The 23,574-nt window shown below is 38.6% G+C and overlaps 1 protein-coding gene across 2 annotated transcripts; it reads right to left on the bottom strand.

Moving 5' to 3' along the window:
• Positions 1–751: 751 nt before the first annotated feature.
• On the bottom strand, positions 752–14,758 carry LOC140803205 (uncharacterized). 2 transcript variants are annotated; one of them, XM_073158936.1, is made up of 4 exons: positions 14,462–14,758; positions 14,284–14,382; positions 1,138–1,270; positions 752–906 (listed from the first exon to the last, which is right to left on the bottom strand). In XM_073158936.1, the coding sequence occupies exons 1-4, from the start codon at positions 14,678–14,680 to the stop codon at positions 872–874; spliced, it is 486 nt and encodes a 161-aa protein (XP_073015037.1). In that variant the 5' UTR covers positions 14,681–14,758; the 3' UTR covers positions 752–871. The 2 variants fall into 2 exon arrangements, with proteins under 2 accessions (XP_073015037.1, XP_073015036.1); XM_073158935.1 differs by having other exon boundaries at positions 1,130–1,270; positions 14,462–14,757.
• Positions 14,759–23,574: the final 8,816 nt, after the last annotated feature.

Below are 23,574 nucleotides of genomic sequence, written 5' to 3'. Positions count from 1 at the left end.
ATCTCCGCTTAAAAACTGGAAGTTTGGAGCCCAACGTTTAATACGCAAAGGTATAATTCTAAACGCCCTATGAATGTTTTTGAACACACAACGCCCAAAAACAAAATTTTTAAACGTCTGCTGCATCTTGGGTGCGAGAATACGATGACCCAACAGCTATTTTAGTTGAACATGTTTTCCACATGAAGCCTGGGATTGCAGACTAGTAATGTTGTATTTGTAAGAAAACAAAACAATCGTTCAAGTATGTGTGCTCTCATTTTAGAGTTCTACCCTACACAGTGTATACTATTTTCAAACGGACTCTCACCAAAAACACGAGATTTATGGACAAGATCTCTAAATTCGTAATTCAAATCAGTAAATATTTTGGATTCAAATTCTAAGAATCCAACCACCGTCTGTTGTATAGGGACTCCGATTTTAGGATTGTGAAAGAATCATTTCTCATGCCCTTTTTCAAGCACAGAAAAAGGGTGGGTTCGATATTACGAATTCAATTGTTACCTCCTCCAAATTGTGCTAAAATGAATAAAGAAACAGAAATTACATAAACCAGTACACAGTTATTTTAAAATTCTGAATAATGACACCCCTTATCGTTTTTTCATAACCGATTAATGATATAACTTAATCTTGCATAATTTGCATCTGACACTAAATCCTTGATTTTTTCGGTGAACCAACAAAACCTTCAACTTCAAATTTGTTTCTACAAAACCAAATTTTTTTTAACCACGCATTGGGAATAAAAGTGTCAAATATGCCAACCAAGATGAAACGAGAGACGATATGTCATTATTGTTAAAAAAACAAACAAGACAATAAGAGAGACAGAGAGTGGGTAAAGTCCAAATGGATTTGATCTCACTCACTCCGGTTGGGCTTGCCGGAGATAAAACTCACCTGCACAAAATGAGATTGCGACTAGAATTAAATACAATTATATATATAAAAAAAAAAGAGTGTTTGCCTATCTTTTCCTGATTAAAAATATATATTTACATTAATTTATGACTATCTCAAGAATAAATATCAGTCTATTGTTGTGGCTAAAAGAAAATAATAAAAATCAAAATGAGGAATTAACAGTAATAAATATAAAGAAGTAAATTATTTATTTAATTACCGTATCACCTTTAGCTGGAATCCAGTCATTAGTAGCAGGGTTTCCCCTGCATGAGTCATGGTGTTCAGCAACAGAAGAATTTGGTGTGAGGCTGAAACATTTCCCTTTTGTGTCGTCCGCTTTTATGAATCCTGTTCCCGTCTGGTTATAGTTCATATACAAAAAAAACAGATATTAAAACTAAGCTAATGATTATCATTCTCTCTTACTTCGCCTATATTAATCAGATTGCATGGTAGAAAGGGAAAGCCAACAAATATCTCGATTAGTTTCATAAACTTATTTGTGTTGTATCATCTTTTATTTGCTCGGAATATCATGTATCTGTTGGTACTTTGTTTATTTTGTACTCCTTCCATTTCATATATTTTCATATAAATTTAAAAAATTTTATTGGAAAAGTACATTTTGTACTTGCTTAATGAATATTTTAATAGGATAAAAAAATAGTTGATACTGGCTAATGTATTTAATAAAAATGGTAGATTGGTAAAAAACAGAGAAAAAGATATTAGGTATAAAAATTAAACTATATTTAGAACACATAAAAAAATATTGCCTTGCCAGGATATGTTGGTAGTATGATTTAACCAAACCCTTTTTTTAAATAGATACATATTTCTCACTAAAAAAAGGGAAAGCCAATAAATGTATCATGATATTTATAAAATTGAAAATAAAAATATTATTGGTTTCTAAAATATAATTTATTCCTTGAAATAATATTTTTCTTATTTATAAGATTGTATGAAATATTTAATTAATGATTTTTCTTTTTCTATATATATGGTAATTATGATAAGAATTTCATGATATGGTATTATTATTTAAAAGGATTTTATTTCTAATAAATCTCTTGTTTCCATATCTTGTTAAATTCCTTTTGGAGATAAACCTTAGGAGAAAAGGATGCTATAAATAAGAAAAACAAGCCAAGGAAAAAGGCTTAAACTTTTGACTTTGGCTTTTCGGGCTTTTGACTTTTGACTTTCTACTTTTCGGCTGGTGGTTGCGTACTTTTGCACGCCGTGAACTTCAGAGAAAATAATTCACAAAGATGTTGTTTTGAAGAGTGCTATTTCACGTGTTGTCGTGATTGTTGGAGACATTTGCAGACAACACGCGTGAAAAATGTTGACTGAAGATCGTGTTTTTATTACTTTACTTTTCAGCACCGTGTTTTTATTTCTTAAATATGCTTATTCTGATTATTTGTTTTAGAAAACAATTTGTTTTTTTAACGTGTTGAGAAAATTAGTTTTCATTAAAACAAATAGTTTTGGTTTTTGTAAACTCAAGTTGTTTTATAATGATTATTTTGTCCTAAAGCACCGCAGAATTATATATACTTGTGCACAATTTATTTTGAGTTATGTTGGTTTACGTTATTTATTTGTGTGTTATATTATTCTGTTGCATGTTGTCACTATGTGTCACAATCTGGGACAATATTTAAATCTGATACACACCAATTTTTATTGTTTATGTTAAAAGAATATTCCCCCCTAACAAGTGGTATCAGTGTAGTATCTTGATATACTAAGTGCTGTCAAGTTATTTTGTTTAACAGTTCGCTTAATCAATGAACGCGTCACTTGCAAACACATCACTTCATCCACCTGTTTTGGATGGATCCAACTACAGTCTATGGAAAGTCAAGATCAAAATATACATTAAATCCATAGATGAAAGAGTGTGGCAACATGTTGTCATCGGTTGGAGTCCACTGAAAAGAATAGATAGAGATGACGATAGCCTAATAAAGCCTAAAAATGAATGGAATACTGAGGAATTACAAGCTTCGAATCACATTTCAAAGGCTTTAAACGCTATTTTCACCTCTGTCGACCTAAATATGTTCAGCTTGATTACAAACTTTGTATCGACTAAGGATGCATGAGAAATCCTTCAGTAACATTGTGAAGGATCTGAAAGTGTGCGAAGAACGAAGTTGAGAATGCTGACGTCCAAATTTGAGAATCTGATGATGGAAGAAACAAAAACAATCACTGCCCGAATGATTTAATATTAAAATTTGTTCAATTGATGAAGCAAAAGACACAACTCTAATTGCATTAGAAGATCTGATAAGCTCACTCCGCACCTTCGAGATGAACATGGTTATGCAGAAGAAGGATAAGGGTAGGACGATCGCTTTCCAGGTATCAAGTAAATCCTATAATGATCTTCTTCAATTGTCAAATGAAGTTAATGAGTCAGATCTTTGTGAGTACTCTTATCTCTGTTGGGTGCAATAATTGTCCTTGCTTGGTAGAGCGATCGAACCATGGTGCTTGTGCTGCTGTGCAGTTTAAAAGATTTGAGTTGCACCATTACTACTAGCTATAGCTTTTGGTAAAGCGGTAAGCACTCGGTCCTACAATTGGTATCAGAGCCAAGGTCATGGGTTCGATTCCCATTGAGTGCAAGGAGTGCAATTATTGGGAGGGAGATTGTTGGGTGCAATAATTGTCCTTGCTTGGTAGAGCGATCGAACCATGGTGCTTGTGCTGCTGTGCAGTTTAAAAGATTTGAGTTGCACCATTACTACTAGCTATAGCTTTTGGTAAAGCGGTAAGCACTCGGTCCTACAATCTCCTATATCACGAAGAAATTTGTATATTATTTGAAGAGGATTCGAGACAAAAAGAAGAATGGGCAGCGAAATTCCCCAGCAACACTGCTCTTGAAACCATAGAAGTTTCCTGCCAAAGGAAAGTTTTTTGGCAAAGGAATGAAGACAAGAGCTAGCTTAATCCGAAAAGATTTGACTCTGTGCAATGCAGAGAATGTAATGGCTTGGACATTATGCCAACGAATGTGCGAACAGATCCCGCAAGAATAAAAAGATATTATGTTTTCCTAAGTGATGAGGAATCTGATGAGAAGGATGAATCCAATAAAGAAGATAACCACACCTACCTGACTACAATTCTGGAAGAAAAACGTTGGTTACAAGTAAATTCACTAGGTATTGCCTCGGGTGTTGCAACACCTGGCTGGAACACCTGTTCAAAATCACTACGGCTTAATTCAGTAACTTCAGAAATTTTAAAAGCAGAAGAATATTTGGAAGCTGATGATGAAGAAATCATTATACATAATGTACAAAAACTATATGATGAGTTATATGCTGACAGGATTAAGAGAAACAAGTTGAAGACAACTCTCACAAAGGAGAATAGAGAGTTGAAGTCTGTAATTGCCAAACTCGAACTCATCTTAAGAAAAGAATATTTTGAATTGTGCAAAACCAAATATTAGCTTAAGAAGGTTACTGAAACTCTTGCCAAGTTCAACTCAAGTACATCTAAGCTTGATTCCATGTTGATGAAGGGAAGAGACGATAAGATGGATTAGGCTTCACAAACAATGTCTTTGAAGTTGGAGAATCATCATCTAAACCAATTGTTTTTGTGAAATAAAAAGTTGTTTCGTCTAAACAGCCACAAGCTACATTTATGATTAAGATATCTCCACCAAAAAGACAACTTGCTACTCAAAAGCCGAAGCCAAATAAACGCAAGTATGTTTGTCATTACTGTTTTAAACTCGGTCATATCAAACCCTACAATTTAAGATTAGAGAACACTGCATGAACAACAAATTAAATCGGATGTTTCCTAGTGTTGCCACACCTCCCGCAACACCTCCAACCATCGACTTACTTACGGAAAATTTGGATACCAAAGGTAAAAATTAATTGTAATGTTGTGTATACTTTGTTAAAAACTAACACTGCAAGTCACTGATACCATTATAGTGGAAGCTCACGTCCCATTGCAGGTTCATGAGAACATCTCACAAATTGCGTTGAACAAAAAAGCGGTATAGTAACCTATGGAGGGGGAGCAAAAGAAAGGATTGTTCGAACAGGAACACTAAATGTTGAAGGACTACTGAAGCCCCACAATATGCAACATGTCGAGGGACTAAAATCAAATTTTATAAGCATTAGCCAATTGTGTGATGATAATTTACATGTTAATTTTGATAAACATACATGTGAAGTTTTTTATGATACTTGTAAGGTCTAGGAAATTCGAATTACGTAACCTCACTGCATGCAATCTAGGGTTTTACTAAAATATGTGTTTAATTATTTTAAAGCTTTAAATACATGATTATTGCATGGATATGTGTTTTGTTTCATAGTTCATTAAGATTTCATGCATTAGGACTTTTATTAGTACTTCGCGCTCGAACAAGGAACGTAGATCAGGGACAATTAAGGAAAAATATTTTTATTAAATAATTATTTATAATTATATGTTGTAAATAAGTGAGACTTTCGAAAATGGGCGTAAGAAGAGTATTTTTACTCTTTGGGTCATATTTTAAACCGGTACGCAAATTTAAGCAAGTCGGAGGAATTTTTGAAGTTTCGGTCAATATTTTTAAAATCTTACCTAAACGAAATATTTTTCGGGAGTTTTTTTTAACTTAATGGGCTTATTTTAAAATATTTTGGGCCTAGAATCCTACTTATCCTCGTTAAATTTAATTAGGGCCCATTATGCATATATTTTATGCATTAACCCTACCCTCCCAAACCGTAACCCTACCTCCATCATTCGGCCGCCCCTCCTTCAACCTCCAGTAGTTATTCTAGAAAATAATTGCAGAAACTCCTTTGAATTTTCCCCTAGATTTTCAAATAAATCCTTCCCCGTCTCTCCAGTGCAAGTTCTATGCGTTAGTATCAAGGTTTTCGAGCGTAATAACGCAAAGGCACGCCTATATCTCGTTTCTTTACATCATTCACATCATTATATGTTGTTTGTATGTTTTTGCATTAGAAACATTCAATCTATCAGGTGGCGTGAGTTGTGTGATATTTTTGTCATAAGATATGCACGTTCTTTGTATGTAACTCACGTTTTTGTTGTTCTTGTGTAAGAGGCTGCCGATTTGTGGTGCTAAGGGGCGGTGCATGTTGAGAGTTAAGGTTTCAAGGTGTTCGATTCTCGGGTTGGCCACGTTTTGGTGAGGGCCGATCGCGTTCTTGGTTGAGTGTTTCAGATAGGGCTAGATCGTGAATTACAAGTGAGCCGGCGGTGCAAGGGATGTTCCAAGCCTTGGACCAGACCTTGGTGGGTTTGAGTCATGGCCTGGGATAGCTCGAACTCCGCTAGTCATGTTCGAAGGTCCGATCGAAGGAACTAAGTCGAAGGTTGGCGCAACTTTGGTGATTTCGGGGAATAGCGGGTGCAACGCATGGGGCTATGGGCGTGGTTTGGTCAGTCCAGGAGGGGTCCATGGCTTGGTCTCTGTCCAAGGTGGTCTAGTTTCGGGCTGGTCTAGTATAGAGTGTGCTATGTTCGGATAGTGCAAGGCTCGGCCCTAAGGTTTTGTAGGATTGCAAAGTGCCGTTTCTATCCAGCAGCCACTAGGTATTTTTCGAGGGTCTTAATTTGTTTGATATATGTTGTTTCGGGCTAATTCAGGTTAAAACCGGGATCCCGGTCCAAGTTTTAAAATGAATCGTGTAAGTTATATATCGTGTAAGGTCTAGGAAATTCGAACTACGTAACCAGACTGCATGCAATCTAGGTTTTTATTTCAAATAGGTGTTTAATGATTTTTTTTGCATTTAATGCATGATTAGGTGTTTCTTTCATTGGTTGTTTAAAGTTTCATTCATTAGGGTTTTAAGTTGTATTTTGCGCTCGAACGAGGAACGGAGAGCGGGGATATTCAGGAAAAATGTTTTTATTAAATAATTATTTTTAATTATTTAATTTATGGTGTATTTATGTATGATTTTTTTTAAAATGGGCCTTGGTTGGGTATTTTTACATGCCAGATTATATTTTTAATCGGTACGCAAATTTTAATGATTCAGATGACTTTTTGAGGGTTCCGGCAAAATTTTCAAAAACGTACCAAAACGAAATAGTTTTCGAGAATGTTATTGGGCTTAACAGGTTTGTTTTATTGCATAATGGGCCTAAAACCATTTTAAACTCATTTATTTTAATTAAGGCCCATTATACACTAATCTTTTGTTTATAAAACCAATCAACCCTAACCCTAAACCTAATCTAAAGCACACGACCGACCTCCCCATTCAGCAGCCTCCATTTCGAAAGTTCTTCACCAGCAATTCTCGAAAATCCTCTCTAGCTTTCAAGAAAAATCATCCTCCGTCTCTCCGGTGCTCGTCCTACGCGGAGATATCAAAGTTTTCATGCGTTTAAACGCAAAGGCACGCTATAAATCTTATTTTTCTCATCATTCACGCTACTTATTGTGGTGTGTGTTTTTATGAGAAATTATTTTTTCATGCATGATGTTATGTTTTTGCAAAAGGATTTGACATGAACATGCATATATCATTTATGCAACACAAGTTTTTCATGTTCTTGTGCAAGGGGCTGTCGAAATGAGATTTTAGGGGATTTCTTAGGACGAGATTGAAGGGGACACGATGCTGGAGTCGAGTCTTGCTTGGTTTGGATGAGGGTTGATCGGCTTAGGTTTGTGATGGTTAGGGCTTTCGATCGGCCTAGTGAAAGGAAGGGTAGACGGCCAAGGAGGACTGAACCAAGCCATGGTGCAGTCTAGGAGGGTCCAAACCGAGGGCTAGGGGAGGTATATACATGGCTGGTCTCGGGTAGAAAGGAGTTTCGAGGGCTAAGAGTCGATTTGGGACGTAACGGTGGCTAGTTGGGGTATCTTGAGGAACCGTGGGGTAAGCGTGCATGCAGCCGAGTGCAGTGCCTAGGGTGGTCAATGAGGGTCCGGTGATGAGCTAGGGGTGGCTGGATCGAGGTTGGTTAGGTGTAGGGTTGATGGCTTGGCCGAGTTGTCACACTAGGGTTTCTAGGTATGCATGTATCGAGATTCCAGCAACTTTCGGGCATTGTTCGTAGGTGCTAATGGGTCTGAAATAAGTGGTTAGGGGCTGTTCTCGTAAGTTCGAGTCATTGTTTAAGTTGGGGGAAATTTTGGTTAAGTTTCGAGTTGATTCAAGTTAAAACCGGGACCTCTGTCCAAGTTTCAAAACGAATCATATAAGTTACGAAATGGGCTCGAGTTTACATCTAAGAATCAATTATAAATATGTTTTGAAGTATTTGGTTGGCTTCGGCTCGAAATTTTGAGGTCCATGGTAAAATGGTTAATTAGGGTTCTCAGGGAAAAAATGATTATTTTTCACACGAGTCGAGTTTTTAGTCTTGGCAGCGCCCTAAACACGATTTGACATGTTTTAAATGTTTATGTTATCATGTATATGACTTTTTTTTTATGTAATTATGAAAAATATTAAGGAAAATTACGTATGTGCATGATTTTTATACGTGATGAATATTATGACATATTTTGAAGTATGAGAGTTGGTTGTGATTAATACTAATATGTATACGTTGACATGTAAGGCCAAAGCTCAATGGATGGATAATATTGTCGTGATGTCCCCGCCGTCGGGTACCACTGTTATACGTAGATGAATCCATCAAATAGAGATGATACAATAGAGCTGATACGAAAGTGACAACTAATGAACTGCATTCAATTAACAAAATGAACACGTATATGATGATATGTTGAGACATGTTTTTGACACTTTTATGTTTATGTTACGTTTACGTTTAGGCTTTTAAGATCTTGAAATGTATATTGATTACAGTACTTTTCACTATTGCTTGTTATGTATATGTACTTCTTATAACGATTATGGTGTGTTGAGTCTTTAGACTAACTAGGTGTAAATGATGCAAGTGAGCATATTGATGAGGTGATTGTGGGTGCCGAGGACTGCGTAGGCGGGGCTGGACGTGCGTACGCTAACCCAAGGACATTACTTTTTTGCCCATCATGTTTATGAGTTAGAAGAGACTATGGATATTTTCATACTCCGTCGTTTTTATATGTTGATGGTTGTCAGGATTTTTGCATGTTTGACTTTTGAATCACGATGCTCGAATGTCTAAGGTTTGATGTTTTAGAATATTTTTTAACTGCAGTATTTTTATCAGTATTGTAATGCCATTATTTTAAAACTTATGTTTTACAGCAATCCTTGCACACATGCTATCAAATGTTTATTTCTAAATTTAGCTTTTAAAAAAAAAATTAGTAGACGTTTCATATCGAGCTTGAGGTTTCGTCTAGAAAATGATTATAAATATGTTGTGAGGTGTTTTAAGGAGTTTGGTTGACTTCGGGTCGAAATTTTGAGATCCAGGGGTAAATTGATCAATTAGGGTTTACAGGGGCAAAATGGTCATTTTGCACGCGGGTCGAGTTAGCAGTCTTGGCAACGCCCTGATCACTAAATTACATGTTTTAAATCTATATGTTACCACGAACATGAATTTTTTTGGAAATATTAAAAATATGTTGCATGCCTGATTTTAAGGAAATTTACGTATATGCGTGATTTTTATAAGTGGTGAATATGATGATATGTTTTGAAGGATGAGAGTTGATTATGAATAATACGAACACGAACACGAACATGAACATTTAAGGCCAAGGCTCAGTGGATGGGTAAAACTGTCGCTGATGTCCCCGCCGCCGGGTCCCACGGTTATATGTAGATGGATTCATCGATTAGGGCTGATAGAAAGTCACAACTAATTATCTGAATTCAAATAAAGAAAATGAACACGTATATGTTGATATGATGAGACATGTTTTGGACACGCTATTTTTTGACGCGATATGTTTAAGTTTATGCTTTTAAAATTATGAAATGTATATTAATTACAGTACTTTTCACTGTTACATGTTATGTATATGTACTTGTTATAACGATTCAGGTGTGTTGAGTCTTTAGAATCATTAGGTGTGAATAATTCAGGTGAGCATATTGATGAGGAGACTGGAGGCACTGAAGAGTGAGAAGGCGAAGCTGGATGTGCACACGCTAACCCGAGGAACATATTTTTTCCGCACATTATGTTTATGAGTTAGGAGTAAACATGAATAATTTTATACAATTTAGTTTTTTATGATGTTGAGTTGACATGATTTTGCATGCTTCTTATTTGAACCATTTTAAAACGACAGTCTAGGATTGGATGATTTGACATATTTTCGACTGCGGTATTTTTTCCAATAGTGGAATCATTTTATTTTAAAATGTGTTATTTAAAACTGTTATTGCATGCATGCGTTTAAACGTAATTTTCAAAAATTAGTTTACAAAAAAAAATTTCTTGCAGTATTTAATGTAGAAGACGTTTAAGTTGGTATTGAATCAAGGATCCTGTATAGGGTTGTGTAATCGCCAGCTTCAGCAACTCAGTCTTCAAGCCTCAAGTCTGTAAGTTTGCATGTTTTAAATGTTTTGAATGGTTTAATGCTATCACCCACACGTTTACGTGATAAATGTTTCTCAATGATTTGCAGTATATGTTTAGTTGTTTTCATGATTTAAGAATTAAATGTTTTGAAAATTAGATTAAATTACAAGATCGGTTACCTTTAGAATTTAGGCTATATTCAGATACTATGACTTTCAGATGCGCCCCCAGCACTGACAGACATGATGATACTTCTGCAAAAGGTAGAAGTCCTCCACCACAACCACCACCGCCAGGATACGTAGCTACCAAAGTCCATGAGGGTATTGCTAGACTGATGGAGCAGGCGCAGCAGCTCCGAAGAGCCAGACAGACATTTATGAGCAGTTCAGAAGGCTCAACCCGAAGGAGTTCAGGGGTACTACTGATCCATTCCTAACAGAGGGAAAGAGATCGGGTCAGGTGCGCCACGTAGATGCTGAGGGATGATGCATCCCTTTGGTGGGAAGGAGCAGCGCATGGGGTGAACTTGGCTACCCTCACATGGGATCAATTCAAGGACATTCTACAACAAATACTTTCCAGCAGAGGTCAGAGGACGCCAGACGAGAGAGTTTATGAGTCTCCGACAGGGGGACTTGTCTGTGGCAGAGTTTATCAGGAAGTTTGACAGGGGCTGTCACTTTGTGCCCCTTATTACGAGGGATGCCGCTCAGAAGCCTCGGCATTTCATGGATGGCCTCAGACCCACTTTGCGCCAGGATGTTATGCTGATGAGACCGGCGAGTAATGATGAGGCCATTGCTTGTGCCTTTCAGGCGAAACAGGCCCTAAGAGATATTTACGCCGAGATGCAGCGGAAGAAGCATCAGGATAAGTCTATCTCGCAGCCACATAGGAGACAGCTCACCGAACCACCTAGGCATCAGGGGCAGCAGAAGCCCTAGGGTCAGTTCAAGAAGCCCGGACAGTAGAGGCCACAATAGGCACCAGGGGCTCCTAAGCCGGAGGAGAGGCATCCATGCAAGAAGTGCAACAATTTCAACTTCGGAAAATGTATGTGGGGGACCTTCAAATGATTGATAAGCAAGGAAGAGGGCCACAAGGAATTTGATTTCACTAGGAACAAGGGCCTCGCTACTGACAGGGCCTACGTGATGCACGTAGAGGTGGAGCCGAACTTTACACTGATCACCAGTAACCTTTATGTTTCAAAATTTTTATTTACCGCCTCGATTGCATGCATTATTATGTTGGTTGTGAGAATTATTTTTGGGATTAAGAACTTAGAATAAATTAGGTTGCATGTTCTAATAGGTGGATTTAAGGGTTGAATTGATTTAATTAAGAGCTTTGAGGATCAAAATGTAATGACAAATATTACAGGGACCTAATCGTACCCAACTATTTCGCATTTTTCGAAATATTTGGGATCAAATTAATAACTTCGAGAATTTTAAGGCCTAAATTGACTAAAATCGAAGTTTTATATGCAATTTTCGAATAGTCGAAGGACTAAATTATTTGAAATTCGAACTTTATGGGTCAATTTGTAATTTCCGAAAATTCTTGTGGTAAACTTCGAAATTTTTGGTGGAACAATAGAAATAAATCAGTGATTTTTCGAGAATTTTGGAATTATTACTGATAGAAAATTTTTTAAGGTTCAACACGATCAGATTTAATGGTATGTTTTGCTGCATGAAGAATATGTATTTTAGGTGTAGCCACGTATGCATTGCTAGATTCTGGAGCTACACATTCATTTATATCCGAGTCTTTTGTCAAGCGACTAGGAATCATACCAGAGGCTTTGGATTTGTGATTCAGAGTTTCGATTACGTCTGGAGATCAGATGTTTACCACGCAGATGGTGAAGAGATTGGAGCTTCAGTTATAGAAAAATACGGTGCAGGCAGATTTGATTGTGCTACCGTTGCCAGAGTTCGACATTATTCTGGGTATGGACTGACTTTCTTCAAACGGAGCTGCCATATCTTTTTGACGTAGGTCAGTATCTATCCGACCGCCCAGTGGGAAGCCATTTATTTTTGAGACAGCAAGGCACCAACAAATGCCGCACATCATTTCTTGCATCCGTGCGAGGAAGCTCATGAGGAGAGGCTGCCAGGAATTTTTGGCGAGTATTGTGAAGTGACTGAGCCAATAAGCTAGTGGCTAGAGGATGTCAAGGTCAGGGATTTTCCCAACATTTTCCCGGACGATGTTTCAGGCATTCCACCAGACTTCTATCGAGCTGATTCCAGGTACAATGCCGATCGCTAAGGTCCCCTATCGTCTAGCACATGTAGAAATGAAAGACCTGAAGGATCAGATACACGACTTTATGGACAAGGGATTCATTCGCCCGAGCTTTTCTTCATGGGGTGCACCGGTACTGTTTTTTAAGAAGAAGGACGTCAACATGCATCTTTGAATTGATTACCGGGAGCTGAATCGGGTCACAATTAAGAATAAGTATCCTCTGCCTAGGATTGAAGATCTATTTGATCAGCTTCAGAGAGCATCAATGTTTTCGAAGATAGATCACCGATCTGGATACCACCAGCTAAAGGTGCGAGAGTCTGACGTTCATAAGACGACTTTAGGACGCGTTATAGGCACTATGAGTTTATGGTTATGCGCTTCGTATTGACAAACGCGCCAGCGATCTTAATGGATCTCATGAATCGCGTGTTTTAGCCTTATTTGGAACAGTTCGTCATAGTTTTCATAGACAACATCCTGATCTATTCGAAGATGGAAAGAATATTCAAAATAAATAAAGTTCAGAAGAACCATCCATCATCTCAAATAATTGGAAATGTGGATGAAGAGATACAAACCCGGAAGAAAGAAAATGTCGACTACCGCAAGATGGTCGTGTTACTATGCATGAGTTCCATGTACTCCTAGTTAGGCATTCCTGTTTTATATCTCACTTTGAATCCAAAAATGTCGATGATGCATTAAAAGATGAGGTTTGGACAAATGTGATGTATGATGAGCTTGAACAGTTTATTCGAAATGATGTGTGGTATTTAGTTCCACCTCATGACGATGGTGACATAATTGGTACAAATTGGATTTTTAAAAATAAAACTGATGAGTCATGAAACAACATTCGGAACAAAGCAAGGTTGGTTGCTTAAGGGTACACAAAGGTAGAGGGGATTGTCTTTGATGAGAAATTTTTTCATATTGTCTGCATTCAGTCAGTCCGACTATTGCTAGCTATTTCATGCTATATGAAGGTTAAACTCTACCAAATGGATGTCAAAAGTACTTTTTCAAATGACATTTTGTGTGAAGAAGTATATATCAGAAAACTTAAATGATTCAAAGATCCACACCACTTGGATCATGTTTACATGTTGAAAAATATTCTCTATGGCTTGAAGCAAGCACCACGAGCATGATATGGTAGACTGACCGAGTATTTACTCGAAATTGGCTTCAAACAAGGTGAAGTAGACAAAACTATTTTTATTTAAAAGCCTAAAGGTGAAATACTTATCTACCAAGTTTATGTAGATGACATCATTTTCGGTGCAACGTGTTGAGAAATTTAGTTTTCTTTAAAATCACTAGTGTTGGTTTTGTAAACTCAAATTATTGCCTAGTGATTATTTTGTCATAAGGCATCGCGCAAGTATTTATACTTCTGCACAATTAATTCTAAGTTATTTTGGTTTAAGTTATATATTTGTTTGTATATTAAATTATTCTTCTATGTGTTCTCACTAAACATTTTAGTGACAACATTTAAATCTGATTTTCATATAAGTTATGTTAAACAGAATATTTCCTCTTACACAAATGATTGTAAAAGATCTAAATAATTCTAAGACTAAAAAAAGCAGTAGACTTGAAATTTGTAGAGATATTATAAATACATACAGTATGATGGTTCTTATCAACGCAATTGAGGTCTCTGTAATATTCAGTTTCCGTAAACTCCTCATCATCAGCTTTGTTATCACAGTAAACCGGCAATTTCTGCAAAATAACAAAAAAATAAATCTGCCAGGGCCTTGTTTACATGATCAAATTCTTGATAATAATAAATATGAAATACCTGAGTGTCTTCCTCGAGAAGTTGAAATTGGAGAAGTTCAGGAATGGAGTCGTTGACGCTGGAGGAGAAAGAAGCGTCAGAATGGTTGGTGTCGTGTTCGCTCCGCTGAGGCTTTGTGGGGCGCTTCGGCGCCAGTCGGTCAAAGTAATCTCTGGTGGCAGCTTCCACTTGCGCCGCCGCCTCTCCGCTTAATCTAACTTCGCTACGGTTTGGCTTCATTTTACTACAAGAGGAGATATTTTTCTGCTCGAGAAGATGAAGGAATGGTGACCCTTTATGGTTGAGGGTTCGAGATATCTGTTTATTTATTTTTTCTTTAGTCTCATCCGAACAATAATTATTTGAGTGACCAAGGACGGAATCATACATGTGGCCTAAATTTTTTTAAAATTTTAAATTTTGGATTAATTCACATTCATCCGAATAATTCATTTTAAAATAATAAAAAATTTGAGAGTTTTGTTAAAAGTAAAAATTTTAAACTTATATATATATATATATATATATATATATATATATATATATATATATATATATATATATATATATATATATTAAACTACACATTTTATAATTTTTTGTCTACTCGATTTTGTGTTTTCTTCATAAATTGATAGACCTATTTATAGATTTTTTTTGGAAATAATCCAAAAATAAATACATCATTACATACATTAACGTACACTAATTTTCAATATTTACAACTCTTATTTTCAATATTCAATAATATCGACTTTTATTTTCAACACTCTCATCTTGTGATATTGATATGATACAATGATCGTCCTCATTACGTGTTTTTATACTGTCTTGTTAAAAACTTCACTAGGAAAAACCATTGGGATAAAAATCATAGTAAGAGAAAAAGAGTGCAGTCACGTAAACTTCCCATCAGGTTAACATAAACGATTCTTCACAAATTTCGCAGATTGCGTATCGCAATATTATATATATGCTTTCTGAATATTTTCGAAGGAAGTGCCTTTGTAAAGAGATATGATGAGTTTTCACTTGACTGAATTGGACGAATATCAATATCTTTATTCTTCTTAAGCTCTTGGGTGAATGAGAAGAACTTAGGGGAATATGTTTAGTTATGTCGCTTTTAGTCACGCCCCGAGACCGGGGTTAGTCGACACCAGCGTTGCTTAACAATCACACAATTATCAAGCAACAAGCCTCGCAATACAGTATATTCCAAAACCAGTTTTTTTTTCATAATCAACGAAAAAATCGTCTTTACAATTTAAATAATAAAATAAATTGTAACGTACCGTAGTTTTGAACTATTTTAAAATTTGCGGAAAAATAAAATTTTATTAACTACCAATAAAATCTCAATTTGCGTTCATAAATAACTTGACCAACCGAAAGTATTTGCAAAAGAGTGAACACAATTAAAGTTGATAAAGAAAAAAATACTTGTTTAAACATTGTAATCAAACGTGACATCAGAGTATTTTGAACGCTTCATAAAAACTTAAAATATGGCGGTCCTCAGGTTTGGCCTCTCGCCCAGTCCAAGCCAGCTCACTGGTCCTCACCTCTCGTCTCTTCAAACTCATAATCACCTACATCGATCAAGTTTAGTAAGTCTAAAGGCTCAACATGTATAAACTGAGAATAAAAAATAATATGTAATAAAATCACATGCAACTTTAAAATATAACTTACATACTTGAACTTGAACATGCATACATAAGATTGAGCATACTTACATATATACCTAGACCTGCCATCAACATAAAATTTTTCGTAAACATGCTTACTTCATACATACTTGAGCATACATACAACATTTTGCGTAGAGGCATGTTTCAAAGCAAGTGACCCATACATAAATACGCCTGATCAGACAAATCCACAGTACTGGGCTGATAGGGAAGATCCACTGCCACGTACATGAGATCCCCGTTCATAATTTAACTGGTGGATTGATCCCTGATCATACTTTACCGCTTTCCAATCCTGATCTAAACTCGTTCATAATTTAATGGGGTGGATTGGTCCCTGGTCATACTTTACTGCTTTCCAATCCCATACATAATTTGGTCACAAGACATTTAGCATACCTCAAAAACTTAAAAGTATATTCTTTGCAAGTCGAACATACTTACTTGGCGTTGATGAATTCGTTGGATCTCACTTAAGCCCAATGCTGCACATCTTAACATGGGTTCCAATACTTATCTTGCTTAGCTTACCTATAGTCATGCTCACACCCAAAATTGACAAATTTCCTTATCACGTTCTAAATCTCTCGGGACTTGACTCCTTTTAATCATCGTAATAAATCATGACATCAAAACCCCAAAACGATTCCTAAAAAAACTAAATTATTATTATTTTTTTAAATTTCTTTTAAAATCTTTTTTTAAAAGGACACGACCCGTGTTGGGGTCCGTGTAGATGCTAGAAAATCGCATTTTGAAGGAAAAATGGACACGGACTCCGTGTAGGGGTCCGGGTAGCCTCTGGACTTGCAAACTCGCAAAAAATCACTAACTTATTGATTCATCCTTCCAATCCAAGATTAGGGACCATGCACTAACACTTCGAGACCCATCGAAGGATGATATTAATTGATTCAAACCCGTACAAACACCCCAAATGTGCCCAAACATCGACAAGCAACTTCAATACAACAAGAGCCCTTAATTCAACATCATTTCGCTTCCTACGATTTCTATTACATCCCAAGCTAATCCCGATCCAAAATAACAACCAAATAACACTTAAATACAACCCATAACATATGTAAATGCAGTAGCACAAGCCCGGTGGTGTCCAGCGAAACCTGCAACTCAAAAACTTCAAGAATACATCAAGAAAACATTTTTAAAAAATCACAGTTTGAGCAGTCCCACGAAAACGATCATAACTCACTCATTTCTTATTCAAATATTTCTAATTTACTGTCAAATCGAAGGTATCAAAACGTTCTACGTTTTAAATGTTGAACGTTTTTCCAGAAAATCGACCTAAAATTCGCATTAATTAAAATGACAGCAAATTTTGAGTTTTCAGATCTAAAATCATTTCAAAACCGTTCCAACAAATTTTTGCTCAAACATTTTATAACATACATGGATTTTTACGCATAATAAACATAAGAACATATAATATAACAAGATCAATGCAGAAACAAAATATTATACATGCCTTTTGATGTATAAAACTCACGATACTGCGATACCGAAGCGGAAATGTCGCGAGGCTTGACGAACGTGACATTGTTTTTCTTTGAAGAAAACACAACGAAAATTTGTTGAAAAATCAGAGAAAGGGGCGGCTGCTCTTGCTATCCAAGAACCCTAATATTTTATTTTAATATAAATGGAATGGAACACCAAGAATTGTGTGTGTGTGTTAACGTATATGTGTTTGTAAATGTGTGGGTTTTTTTGAAAAATTGTAACGTGTGTGTGTTAGTGTAGTAGCCCGATGCCTAATTTGAGTTAATTATTGGATTAATTATAATTCGGTGGGATCGGACGGACCGAACAGGGTTCGGAACGTCCGATCAGGGTTCGGAGCGTCCGAACAGGATTCGGATCGTCCGAGCCAGGTGGCTGGACCCGTGGAAGACATGCAGCATTCGGATCGTCCGATCAGAGTTCGGATCGTCCGATCAGGGTTCGGATCGTCCGATCAGAGTTCGGAGCGTCCGAGACAGGTGGTTGGACTCGTGGAAGACATGCAAGGTTCGGATCGTCCGAAGTGGTTCGGATCGTCCGAAGTTTACCGGTTCGTATCTTCCGAAGTGGTTCGGATCGTCCGAACGTTGGCTATAAATAGAGGCACGAGGCTTCATTTGTTACTCGCCAATTCCGAGCGTTCCAGAGCGTTTCAGTCGTTTCTGATAGGTTTCTAGTCTTTTCCCGAGGTTCAGGCACTAGCGGGGAGCTACTGGTTTTGTAGCGGAGCTGTGCTCTAGTTGGGGAACTAGCGGCATTCAGTGGGCTGACTGCTGACGCAGGAGAGAGTCTAGGGCTGATTGTTAGGGTCTGCTGGTTTGAGGTACGAAAGTACTATCCGAGATATCCTGGTCGAGTATACATTCTTATATGTGTTGCATGATTATTTGCTGCATTGTTATATGTTATATAATGCATGCTATTATGTCACGCTTTATGATGCATGTTGCATTTCATGTTGAGCCGTATCTCCTTCGAGATAGCCTTTATTGTTGAGCTGTATCTCTTTCGAGATAAGCTATATCTTGTGGGGCCGCTCAGCCCTGTCTTGTGGACGCATGGACACCGAGAGTACACAGTGGCCGACGGGTCCGGAGGGCTTCGGTGATCCGGGACATTTTAGGTCCACGTCTGATCTTGTAGTGGATGCAGTGACCCAGAGGAGTACCGCGCGGCACTATCCACTTGGCGCCTCTAGACTGAGCATATTTGAGATCTTTTGTGACTCCTGTTTCTTGACTACCCTGGTATCATATCATAGCATGTGCATTTCATATAGGCTTGTATACTCATGCTTTTGTACTGAGCGTTCTTATCGCTCACGTCCTCGGTTTTGTTTATCTTGGACACCCCATTTCCACGGGGCAGGCCTCAGGTTGGACAGCTCAGGAGGAGGAGGAGGAGGATGTTGAGTAGCCGGTTGGTTTAGTTCTTCGGTACTTTTTGATTCGATATGGTTGTACCGTATATTTCTTTTTAGTTTGAGTTGATCTGGATTTTCGATTGGGTTGTATAACTATAGTTTGTTGACCATTTTCCGCCATTATCTCTGATTGTTTTTAATTAAGTTAATTGCATGCTTAGTTCTTGATTAGTAGGTGATTCTGGAACGGGTCACTACATTTATGGTATCAGAGCATGCATACGATTTTGGGATATAGATTCTATTTTGGGATTTTCGTTGACCATTTTACCATTTTCCCCATTCTATCTTGTAGCGATGGCTGACCACTTTGGTGATGAGAGTAGTCAGGGGAGTGTAGGTCGTTGGGGTGACCAGGACGATCGTAGGCGTCATCGTGAACATCGTCATCGTCGGGATGGCCCTAGGCGTTTTGATATGCACCGTTTCATTCAGATGGGGCCTAAGCCTTTAGTCGGTGGTGAGACTCCCGATGATGCTGAGGATTGGTTAGAGCGCATGGAGAGTTGTTTCCGTGCATTCCAGTGCACCGACGAGCAGCAGATGGAGACCCTTAGTTTTCTTCTCGAGGGCCGTGCGCGCAAGTGGTGGCGATCGACTTCTGCGCCGATAGTCCAGTCTAAGGGTAGGGTGACTTGGGCCGATTTCCGTGCAGCTTTCATGCAGCTATATTTTCCTCCAGCCCTTCGCCAGGCAAAGACGATTGAACTTCTGAACCTTAAGCAGGGTAGTATGTCTGTTGATGAATATCAGCAGAAGTTCTTCGAGTTGTTACCCTTTGCTCCTCATATTAGTGGCAGTTCTGAGGTCAAGTATGACCATTTCCTTCAGGGTCTTAACCAGGAGATCTTTGATCGAGTCACTGTCTGCGATAATCCTACTTCTTACGATGGGTTAGTGAACCGGTGTCGCCAGGCAGAGATCAGCCTCCAGCGTGGTAGGTCTATTCTTTCTTCCAGACCTCCGAGTACTTTGAGCCCTCGATCTCAGTCTTTCAAGAAGTCAGGTTCTTCTTCTTCTGGATTTGGATCTCGGTCTAGCAGTGTTTTTCGCTTTGGTAAGAAGAAGGTTTCTTGTGTGCATTGTGGGAAGAACCATCCATCGGAGCAGTGCCGATCAGCCGCGGGAGCTTGTTTTCAGTGCGGAGAGATGGGTCATCTTAAGAAGAATTTTCCTCAGTTGCGAGGTGGAGCAGGATCTGGTTCCGGATCTCAGACGACTGTTCAGCAGAGGAGGCAGGGTCAGGCAATGGGTAGTTCAAACCTTCGACCTCGTGCCCAAGGTCAGGTTTTTGCGCTGAACCAGGATCAGGCTGCAGATGAGACAGAGAGAGTCATAGCAGGTACTTTTTGTTTATGCGGTATTCCTGCTTTTGTTCTTATTGATACCGGAGCATCACATTCCTTCATTTCTGCAAGATTTGTTAAGCGTCATAAGTTACCGTATGTTTCTCTAGACGTCATTCTTTCCGTTTCTACTCCGATGGGTCATTCGGTGTTAGCAAAGCGTCTAGTGATGGGTTGTCCCTTAGATTTCGAGGGTAAAGAATTGATGGCGAATCTTATGATCCTAGAGATGGAAGATTTTGATTGTATTTTGGGTATAGACATACTAACTACCTACCGAGCTACTGTGGATTGTTACCAGAAGCTTGTTCAGTTTCGTACGACTGAGAGCTCTAGTTGGTTTTTCTATGGTGAGGGAGCGCGACCTCCGATGCCAGTGGTATCTGCTCTGAAAGCCTGTCGTGCTTTAGAGTCGGGCGGGGAAGGCTACCTCATCTACGCGATTGATTTGTCCACAGGTAGTGTTGGTATAGATGATATTCCAGTGGTTTGTGAATTTCCTGATGTTTTCCCAGATGAGATTCCTGGTTTTCCTCCGATTAGAGAGGTGGAATTTGGCATCGAGTTAATGCCAGGGACTGCACCGATTTCTCGTGCCCCCTATCTTCTGGCTCCGTCAGAGATGAGAGAATTGAAGCAGCAATTGCAGGATCTTCTTGATAAAGGTTATATTCGCCCGAGTGTTTCACCTTGGGGAGCTCCAGTCTTGTTTGTCAAGAAAAAGGATGGATCGATGCGATTGTGTATTGATTATCGCCAGCTGAATCGTGTGACGATCAAAAACAAGTATCCATTACCTCGTATTGATGACTTGTTCGATCAGCTTCAGGGTACCTCTGTTTACTCCAAGATTGACTTGCGATCAGGTTATCATCAGATGAGAGTCAGAGATGATGATATTTCCAAGACTGCATTTCGTACTCGATATGGGCATTACGAGTTTCTAGTTATGCCATTTGGATTGACAAATGCGCCAGCGGTGTTCATGGATCTGATGAACCGAGTCTTTCGGGATTTTCTGGATCAGTTTGTTGTGGTTTTCATCGACGATATCTTGATTTATTCTCACAGTGTGGAAGAGCATGTCCATCACTTGAGGATGGTGTTGCAGATTCTTCGCGAGAAGCAATTGTATGCTAAGCTGAGTAAGTGCGAGTTCTGGATTGATCGTGTAGTATTCCTTGGTCATGTGATTTCCAAAGAAGGAATTTATGTGGATCCTAGCAAGATTGAGGCAGTGTTGAATTGGTCACGTCCTACGACAGTGGCTGAGATTCGTAGTTTTCTAGGTCTGGCAGGGTATTATCGTCGCTTCATCGTGAATTTCTCTCAGGTAGCTAGACCATTGACGCAACTTACTCGGAAGGATGTGCCATTTGAGTGGTCATCTGAGTGCGAAGATAGTTTCAGAGAGCTTCGTCGACTTCTGACTTCTGCACCTATTTTGGCATTACCGTCAGGATCTGATGGTTTCAGTGTTTACACCGATGCTTCTTTTCAAGGCTTAGGGTGTGTGTTGACGCAGAATGGTCATGTGATCGCTTATGCTTCCAGACAGTTAAAATCTCACGAGGAGAAGTATCCTATTCATGATCTAGAATTAGCTGCTATTGTGTTTGCGCTGAAAATCTGGCGTCATTATTTGTACGGTGTTCAGTTTGAAATCTTTACTGATCACAAGAGTCTGAAGTATCTGTTCACTCAGGCTGAGTTGAACATGAGACAACGTCGTTGGATGGATCTACTTAAAGATTATGACTGTGAAATCAAGTACCATCCAGGTTCTGCGAATCTCACCGCCGATGCTCTTAGTCGCAAGGTGAGAGCCTCTGCACTTCAGACCAGTGCTATGTCTAGTACTGTCCAGGATTGTTGTTCGTTGGGGTTTAAGTTCAAACATCGGAAAGGTATGGAGAGCATTCGTGTTGCTACCATTTTATCTGAGCCAGCTTTGTTCGCTCGGATTCGAGATGCTCAGATGTCTGATCTCAAGATTCAGAGATTAGCTCGGTTAGTTGGTGGAGATAGCAATTTCCATTATCAGTCTAATGGTCTTCTATGTTTGTCTAATCGAGTTGTAGTACCAGAGGATGATACTTTGAGGGAAGAGATATTGTCTCAGGCTCATCGAAGCAAGTTGAGTGTCCATCCGGGAAGTAACAAGATGTATAAAGATTTGAGGACACGATTTTGGTGGAAAGGGATGAAGCGCAGCGTTTATCAGTTTGTCTCCAAGTGTCTAGTTTGTCAGCAGGTTAAGGCAGAGCACCGTCGACCGGGAGGGTTATTGTTGAACTTACCTATTCCTGAATGGAAGTGGGAGCATATCGCGATGGACTTCATTACTCACTTACCATTGTCTTCGAGGAACAGTGATGCTATTTGGGTAGTGGTGGATCGACTCACCAAGTCTGCTCATTTTCTGCCATATAACCGTGATTTCACTTTCGATCGTATGGCTCGATTGTATATTCAAGAGATTTTACGTTTGCATGGAGTGCCTGTCAGTATTGTTAGTGATAGAGATCCTCGTTTTACCTCACGATTTTGGGGTAGTTTCCAGTCAGCATTGGGTACTTCATTAAGTTTGAGTACGGCTTATCATCCAGAGACCGACGGGCAGACAGAGAGGACTATCCGTACACTTGAGGATATGTTGCGAGCTTGTGTTATGGATTTCGGAATCGCTTGGCAGGATCATTTGCCTTTGATTGAGTTCGCGTACAACAACAGCTATCATCGTAGTATTGGTATGGCACCATTTGAGGCGTTGTATGGGCGACGTTGTCGTACTCCATTATTCTGGGACGAAGTTGGGGAACAACATGTTGAATGACCGGAGTTAGTCCAGCAGGCTATTGATAAGGTTGCAGTAATCAAGAAGCGAATTAAGATTGCTCAGGATCGACAGGCTAGTTATGCGAACACCAAGCGTCGACCTCTTCATTTTCAGCCAGGTGAGAAAGTGTTTCTCAGAGTTTCGCCTTTTCGCAGGATTTTGAGATTTGGTCTCAAGGGTAAGCTGTCTCCGAGATTTATTGGTCCATTTGAAATATTGGAAAGCGTGGGAGATTTGGCTTACAGACTTGCATTGCCGCCGTACCTATCAAGTATTCATGATGTGTTCCACGTATCTTTGTTGAGACG

The sequence above is a fragment of the Primulina eburnea genome, chromosome 10 (genome assembly GCF_022965805.1).
Source record: "Primulina eburnea isolate SZY01 chromosome 10, ASM2296580v1, whole genome shotgun sequence".
Classification (NCBI taxonomy): Eukaryota; Viridiplantae; Streptophyta; class Magnoliopsida; order Lamiales; family Gesneriaceae; genus Primulina; species Primulina eburnea.
This window is presented reverse-complemented; position numbering and strand designations above follow the sequence as displayed.

Coding starts and splice junctions, on each gene's coding strand:
- LOC140803205 (XM_073158935.1), bottom strand. CDS start 14,680: ATGAAGCCAAACCGTAGCGAAGTTAGATTAAGCGGAGAGGCGGCGGCG. Junction 14,383..14,461: donor TTCTCGAGGAAGACACTCAG/GTATTTCATATT, acceptor GTTATTTTGCAG/AAATTGCCGGTTTACTGTGA. Junction 907..1,129: donor TTCCAGCTAAAGGTGATACG/GTAATTAAATAA, acceptor CATTTTGTGCAG/GTGAGTTTTATCTCCGGCAA.